The 8,021-nt window shown below is 26.6% G+C and overlaps 1 protein-coding gene across 1 annotated transcript in view; it reads right to left on the bottom strand.

Annotated features, from left to right (window-relative positions):
* Positions 1-1,919: 1,919 nt before the first annotated feature.
* LOC106786755 (alpha-tocopherol transfer protein-like) overlaps positions 1,920-8,021 on the bottom strand; it is a 7,905-nt gene continuing 1,803 nt past the window's right edge. The window contains exons 2-7 of the mRNA XM_014748484.1: positions 4,958-5,099; positions 4,341-4,500; positions 3,761-3,941; positions 3,051-3,236; positions 2,662-2,767; positions 1,920-2,403 (exon numbers count right to left, since the gene is read on the bottom strand). Coding sequence (XP_014603970.1) covers positions 2,243-2,403; positions 2,662-2,767; positions 3,051-3,236; positions 3,761-3,941; positions 4,341-4,500; positions 4,958-5,096 — 933 coding nt within the window. The 5' untranslated portion in view covers positions 5,097-5,099 and the 3' untranslated portion in view covers positions 1,920-2,242. The remainder of the gene's footprint in view (positions 2,404-2,661; positions 2,768-3,050; positions 3,237-3,760; positions 3,942-4,340; positions 4,501-4,957; positions 5,100-8,021) is intronic.

Here is an 8,021-nt window from a genome sequence, read left to right as displayed (position 1 = left end):
GCGTGTCTTAAGTGAATACATGTTTTATGTGTTTACGTGAATTCCGATCGACTTATTCAATTATTACGAGTACCTTTATAACAAATTTGTACTTTGTTCTCTTAATATCTATAATAATTATATAATTACAATTTGTGTTGAAATAAAAATGTATATTTTACATCAGAAAGTTTTATTAATAAAACGATATATGATGTATTCTTTCATATTTTCTTGTTTATTTTTCTTTTTGTTTTAATACGTTGAGAAATTTATGATCGAATTAAGTTTATAACGAAACGCGAGAATAATTAAATAAAATTAAATAAAAACCGAATTCCAGAAAATCACAAATATCGGTCTCGCGTGACACAAACTATTGTATTAAAGATAAATTTGTCCGATTGGATGCATTGTCATAGTTGTTCTATTACGAGTATCGTAATAGAAACATGCTCGTTAAAAAAAATAACTTTTAAAATATATTTACATATCTGCATTAACGTTTATATAATACTATATAAAAATAATATCATTCCAAAAATTAACATATCTATAAAGATATTTTTTTCCTTGATTTGAAATTGATTTCATTCAAATCCTTTCTACAATGTAATTTCACACAAACAAACAAAAACAGATATATTTAATATTTGTTTCTTTTCGTATTATATATACTAGCCAAATTTTTATATTCAATATACATATTATTTATTTAGATCAAACTATTATTATATTATACATTGATAAAAATGAAAAATATTTGATCACGATTCCTATGTCATCCGGTAATAATAATTATCTATTGTATTGTTATAAAACAATTATAAAATTATAACAATATGTTCGTAATACGCGTTATATGTACATATCGTATATTACATATACACATATAATGGAGAATTCTTATATGATGCTGTTATGGAACGAAGTCGGCCATCATTAGGTTATTAAGTTAGTTAAGCGAGGACAAAAGATGTCCAGTGGACATCGTTGTAAATGTCGTCACAATTCATAACGCAAAAGCTCAATAATTTGGCGTTATCGTTGTTTAAACTGATCGTAAAAATAAATCTTTATATAATATATAATGTATACATATATATATATATATACTTATACACGTAAGTATTACGTATATGTATTATACCAATTTACTTTCTAGATAAGAAAACGCGAATTAAGGACACCTTAAGAAAGAATGTGTTCACGTTATGTTCGTATATTGTTTGATAAAAGTTTTACTTATTTGTGTGTTTTATTTTATTATCTATTAAAAACATTTCGTATCAATTTTTACATGCCGAACATTTTGCGAATAATTTTTTTTTCTTCGTTTTTTTTTCTCTCTCTCTCTCTTTCATCGTATGATAAAAAGTGTAAAATAATTTTGTTTTTTCTTCTCCTTCTTCTTCTTCTATTATTTATAACTATATTAAACTCCGCGTTCTATGATTCCTCCTCACCCTCCCGCCTCCCCCCCCACCCCTTTTAATAAAATATCGATTATTTTATTATATATGCGTGTCGTTTATAAATCAATAGAAATAGGATTTATATAAGAACGAATATACATACACATCGATTATTAAAGTTGCAAGTTAATGAATGACAATGAATGAAATCCTCACTCCCCTCTACTACCTAACTTGAATGAAGATAAAATCTATAATATGTTGTGTTGTAGTGTATATTTTAGTTGAGACGTATTGTGGCGCTATCTTTTGGAATATATGATTTAACATTGTGTAGGTATATATTAATGTCGATAAAATATAATTACAAATTTACTATTTGTTTAACCAAGTAAGAAAAATATTTGTGGAAATTTGTTCATTGACATTTAAATATAATATACCGTTTTGTATAATTGTATAAATACGAGATAATCTTTGATATATTTAGGTATATTGTAATTCACAATAATACGATATTATTATTTTTATTGCAAATTTTATTATAAATAATATTGAATTGGCCAATATAAGTAATGTCCAAATTTCAAATAATTTATATCGAAATAAATAACACAAATAATGTAACTTTTTTATTGTGTGAAAATGTTTAATTATTTTTATATTTATGTATACAAAACTGTACAATATATATATTTTTTTGTTTGTTATTATTGTGAAATAATTAATATCAATACATTTTATATTGAAAATGTCGAACATTACTTGTCAACCAATCGTATATTTTTGGATGTTGTTTTCACAGTGTCAGTTATATCTTATTATCTCGTAATATAATTTGGTATTTTCTAATCGATATTTAATTTTCTAAAAGAACCTTGTACGCCATTGAGTTCCAAGAAAAAACCTGGTTTCGTGTCTGGTAAACGAACACTCTCGTCAGTACGACTGAGTTTCCCTTCTCTCAATAACCAATCTCTGTTTCTCTCGATTTTCTTCTTCCAAGCATCTGCAATCGAGCAAATTCTCGTTTGTATTACAAACACTAATTTACATTTCTATTTATCTCGTTACGTTATGATGTTACCTACGTTTTTACGAATTCAATTGTAAATTCATCTCAAGTTATTTCTCCCGGTATGTGTACGTAATGATACGTATACAAAAAAAAAAAAAATAAAAGAAAAAAAAGAAAAATAAATAAGAGAAAAAGAAAGAAAAAAAAAAAAGAAAAAAAAAGAAAATAAAATAAATAATAAAAGAGTACCATTAAGTTCGGCAAGTGTACCAGCTTTGCCACCCCATTCGTTAGGTAAAATTTCTTGATCCATGTATGAATACAATTCTTCACCGCCACCCGAGTGTATACGAAACTAGAAAAATAAATTATCATTTCATTTTTTTTTATTTCTATATATAACGAAATAACAAATTATTTCTTTTTTTTTTTTTTTTTTTTTTTTTTTTTTTATTATTACGATAAAAATATTCGTTTACTTTCTATACATGTTTATTAACAATTTTCATATGTTTTTTTAACGGCAATACTGTAAAAAAATATTTAATATTTAATTTGTTCTTTTATAATACTATATAACAATTTAAACGAATAATATGATTGAAATATTAAACAAATTGCGGCGCGAATAAACATACCTTTTCCACTAATTTTGTTTTGAGCAACGGGTAAAATAGATTTTGAACGTTAACTATGAAATTAGGTGCATGTAAAAAATGAACCATGTAAAGTCGCATAGGCATGCTATCCTGTATTGCCAACATTGCTCGCCTTATTATAGTTTGCGTTGGACTGCATTTAGCAGTGTGTACTGCAGTAAATCCCTAAGAAAAAATAATTATCTTTCATTTAATATTTGTTATTTCAAATATTTCACACTAGTATGTAAAAAATTTATTAAATATTATTGTACCATGTGTGTGTGTTTGACTGGTTTTTTTCTTCTTTCTTTTCAAATATCTAACGATTGATATAAAAACACGAAAAATGACTTAAAATAACACCTTAAGTAATCATTAAACGCATATGTAAGTAGACAAATACTATGATTGAGATTTTTAAAATATATTTTTACGCAAGACTGGTCAGTAAAGTTTTTAGGTGATATAAAAAATTCACTTCCGAAAGTATTTTTGACTTATAATTATGCTTCGAATTTTAAAAGCAAACTTTGTATAATTACATCATTTGAAAAGAAAATATTAGCTTAAAATAATAATAAATGATTATTTGAAATATCACATCTAATATATCTTCTGACTTATCCTGTATTAACTAATTACAAGAGAGAAAAATTCATTGGAATAAATATATTTTGTAATTGTTTAACTTGCCACGTAATACATACCTCGAAATCTATGACCATAACATTAGATGAACATGGTTCTTCCACTAAACGAATATCCTGTACCATTAAAATTCGTTTGGCTATCGCTTGAATATTAAATTTGTCGATATCTGTATCAATTAATCTAAAAACTGTAACTCTATATCCTTCTTTTGTTAAAGACGGTAAAACGAAATATTGCCTGTCGAAAAAAACAAATAATTAAATAAACCATTAGTATATATGATTAATGTTAATATCTATCCATATACGTGAATAAATTTCCATGTAATATTACACGTATCTATAAATACTAGAGAGTTCAAGTATAATTTAAAAAAAAATGAATAATACATAATGATCTTATCTCTCTTTTAACATCCTGATACACTGTTGAATTGTTATATCTCGTGTAAAAAAGAATGTTAATTAATAACGTTTGCTTTTAACAAATTTAAACGCGCGTTGTTTTTTTTTTTGGGACGAATTAAATATTATCTCGTGTGTTGCAATTTATTTGATATTATCATTATTTAAACAGAAACAAAAGCAAAACAAAACAAAAAAAATAAAAAATTGTATCTATGTGAAGAATACTTACATGGATTCGCAACAATCTTGAATATCTTGCGATAGAGGATCGCGAATGGAAAAAAATTCCGGCAATGCGGTGCGAACGCTGAAATATTTTTCTAGAATAAGTTTGCATCGTTCGACACTATTTTTACAACCGAATAGAAAATGTTTCAGCCTGGTATCGTCTGTAAATATGTAAATCCAAAATTTACAAGTTAACGCAGCTACGAAAATGGTCTAATTGTTTGTCGCGATATTTTTCATTTTCGAGTTATTTTGAGACACTTCAGTTTGAATTATTTATCAATTATATTTCAATATAAAGACGAGTATGTATGGAAAATAAAGTAAATATATCCGCATATTATCGCGACGCGACAATAAATAATTATCTTTTTCGTTTATTTTAAAATGAACGAATTTTTATTTATTTTTAAACATTTCTAGTGTCAATTGTAAAAAAAAAAAAACAAAATTCTTTTTCTTTCTATCTAAAGAAGAAAAAAAAAATAAAGAAAAAAAACAAAGCCGTGACAAAATGAACTCGAATAATTTAGAAATAATTCAACGAAACTCGTGTACAATTATTATTGTTAAGTAATGATTGAATATATTACATGTTTAATAATGAATTTTAATTACCCATATGATTTGGCAAATGCAATTGTTTGGAAAGCCATTCACGAATAGCAATGATATCTCTTTTCACCATTTCCGGATCCGTTGGAATTTCTTCATTGATCCGTTTTTGCTGTTCCACCGTTGGTGGTAGCAACGTCATTTTCTAAAACAACAAATGCTGATCAATAATTGTTAATATTTTGTTCATTCGAGACAATTCATTCGAACAAAACATCGACGCGTAGATGTAAAAAAAAGGAAATGTAAAAACATCTTATTATTAGATGTTAAAATATGCAAAAACGATGCAAACATTTGTCATATTCGATATTTTTATTTATTTTTCGTTTTTCTCGATAGATATTTCTCATTGAAAATATATTGAAGAAAAATAATACATCTGAATAAAAATAAGAAAGATAGAAAAAATGCATTCTTCCTTTTACTTATGTAACTTTTAAAGATTAGCAGCGAGTTATACTTTGCTTATTTCATTCGTATCTCGTTACAAAAGCATATTTACATTAATTATCGGGGTACACCGAAAGTGAAATTATTTTACTCCGAATGAAGGATGTATGTATGTGTATCCGTGTGTGAGTGTGTTCGTGTTCGAAGAAAAGTGCGAAAGTAATAAAAAAAACGAATCGACGGTGTGACTTGTATTCGATCAGTGTCACGATTTTTAGTCAACCTTATAAATTATTCCGTAAAACTTTTCCATTTGTGTCTTTCTTTTCTTTTCTTTCCTTTCTTTCTTTCTTTCCTTTTTTGTTTTATTTTTTTAGGACAACTTCATTATTATGGAATACAACGAGAGTATTGACACAAAACACAATTCGAATATTTAATTATAGTCCAGTCAATAACAGGAAAACTGCCGACTTTTTGGGCACCCGGCCAAAAATTTAATATAATGGTAATTCGACGACGCTGAGTCGAATGGTGCTAATTTTTGTGCAATTGGATCAGGAAATCTTTGAGAAAAAGGGTAAAAAAGGGTAAAAAACAGCCGTATCTTAGAATCTAAGCATTAAATCGAAAAAAGTTTCAAACAAAAGTTGTAGAGAATTGAAAAATACATAAAAAATGTTGTAAAGTGTATCTTCGTATTTGCAAAAATAAGCGAGAAAATGAAGGTGAAATGTAATTGTAAGAGAGAGGGCAAGCCACGCCTTAGTATTAACGTTTTGCGTCTCCAGACGTTGCATAAATCAAGATCTTACTTTATCCACGTGTCAAGGATACCGTCTGCACTTGTGAACAATATTAGACAAAAAAATGTATTTTATTAATTCATTTATTCCGTGCGTATTAATACTACTTTTCCATATTCTCAATCTATGTGGTGTTTTACATTAGTAGAAGTTAATCGATGTTTATAACTTAGTTTCTTATTAAAGAAACCTTGTTTTTTTTCCTTCGCTCTGTTTGACTTTTTATTATGCTAATAAATAATTACTAGATAAAAAAGATACATTAGGTGAGTAGTGTATCGAATTAATGTCAGATTGAAATAACTTTTCTTTGCATAATTATATAAACGTGTCGATTAGTTTTAATTATTCGAGAAAAAATGCTAAGATTTCCTTATCTTATTGAAATGTTTAATAATTGTGCTAGATAAATTATTCTTTGATCGCACGTCTTTTTTCGTTGGATTTGTTATTTATTTCTATTACGTGTTTTATTACACTATCTTCTCTTATAATAATTCAATAAAAATTCGTTAGAAAATTATTTTTATATAGAAACGTAATAATGCCAACAAACTGCATGTAATTTTCTAAAATCTAAATTTCGTTTATTCAATCCCTTATACCAAGTATAATTCGTGGGAAACTGACGAAGCTCATCGACGGCCCACATAGAGTCACCCAAGTAGCTCGGGTACAATATTTAGACCAACTTCAAAAGCATTTTACCAAGGCTGTCATCTGGATATTTTATTATTTACTATTATTGTTGTTAAAAAAAATAATGGCAGACAATTGTGACGGTGGTAAAGTTACAGCAGACACTATTGAAAGTTTCAAAAAAAATTACAATTCCAATGGTATTTTTAAAAATCTGAGGTAATAATACGTTATTTATTATAATATCAGGAGCCTAGAATTTATACGGTAGATATGCTCTACGGTATCAAAAAATAAAATAATATCATCCCGCCAGACACCGAAACCTTATCTATAAACAATAATAAGTACGAAAGTATAATGACGATAAAAATAATATAATTATAATCCGTTTAATGCGAAATATTAATTTGCTAAAAAAAAGTAAGAGTTGTTTTACGCTATTAAGAAATAATATATTTTCATATCTATAAGAAATTTGTTGTTGTTCAATCCATCGATGTCTTCTTCGGAATAATTTCCATCATACGATGGATTTTCATAATCAAGTCAATTGATTTCTTTAACACGTCGAGCGCTACGCAAATTTTTAAGAAAATCACCGTCAGACCTCACGTGTTACTTATATTTGTATAAATAAATAACAATTATGTCAATCAACAGTGACTAACGTGGAACTCAACGTGTTAAAAATGAAATTCAAATTTGTAAAGTGAACCAATCATATTTAGACAAAAAATTAAATTTACAATAATAAGAGAAAAAAAGAAAAAAGGAAATTAAATAAAACTTTCCAAAATTATAAATTTAATTTCGATCACTATATACGTTCCACTCTGTACCAACACTCCAAAATACATTACGAATATTTGACGAAAAACTGTTACTGAAATGGACTGCAAAAAAAAAGACGATTAGTTCGAGTGAATACAATAATACTGTATCATTGAGAATAGAAAAATAAAAAAGATCTGTGTAGTCTCTATATAGTATAGTACTCATATYCATACGTATGTATGGGTTGTAGATAAGGTTTGATATAAAATTATTCTTTTTCAAATATGTATTCAATTTGATACACAAATAAATATTTAGGAGACAACAAATCTTTCATTAAAAATTTCCTAAAATACATCATTTGTTGACTAAATAATAATAGTTTCTGTTAAAATGAATTATTGTTTTTCTTTTAATCAAGGTTCACTATTTTTGACAATAAATAAAAAAAC

This window comes from Polistes canadensis, unplaced genomic scaffold (genome assembly GCF_001313835.1).
Source record: "Polistes canadensis isolate GaletaPanama2010 unplaced genomic scaffold, ASM131383v1 scaffold_81, whole genome shotgun sequence".
In the NCBI taxonomy this organism is placed as follows: Eukaryota; Metazoa; Arthropoda; class Insecta; order Hymenoptera; family Vespidae; genus Polistes; species Polistes canadensis.
Note: the sequence above shows the minus strand (reverse complement) of the source record. Positions and strands in the feature narration are given on the sequence as shown.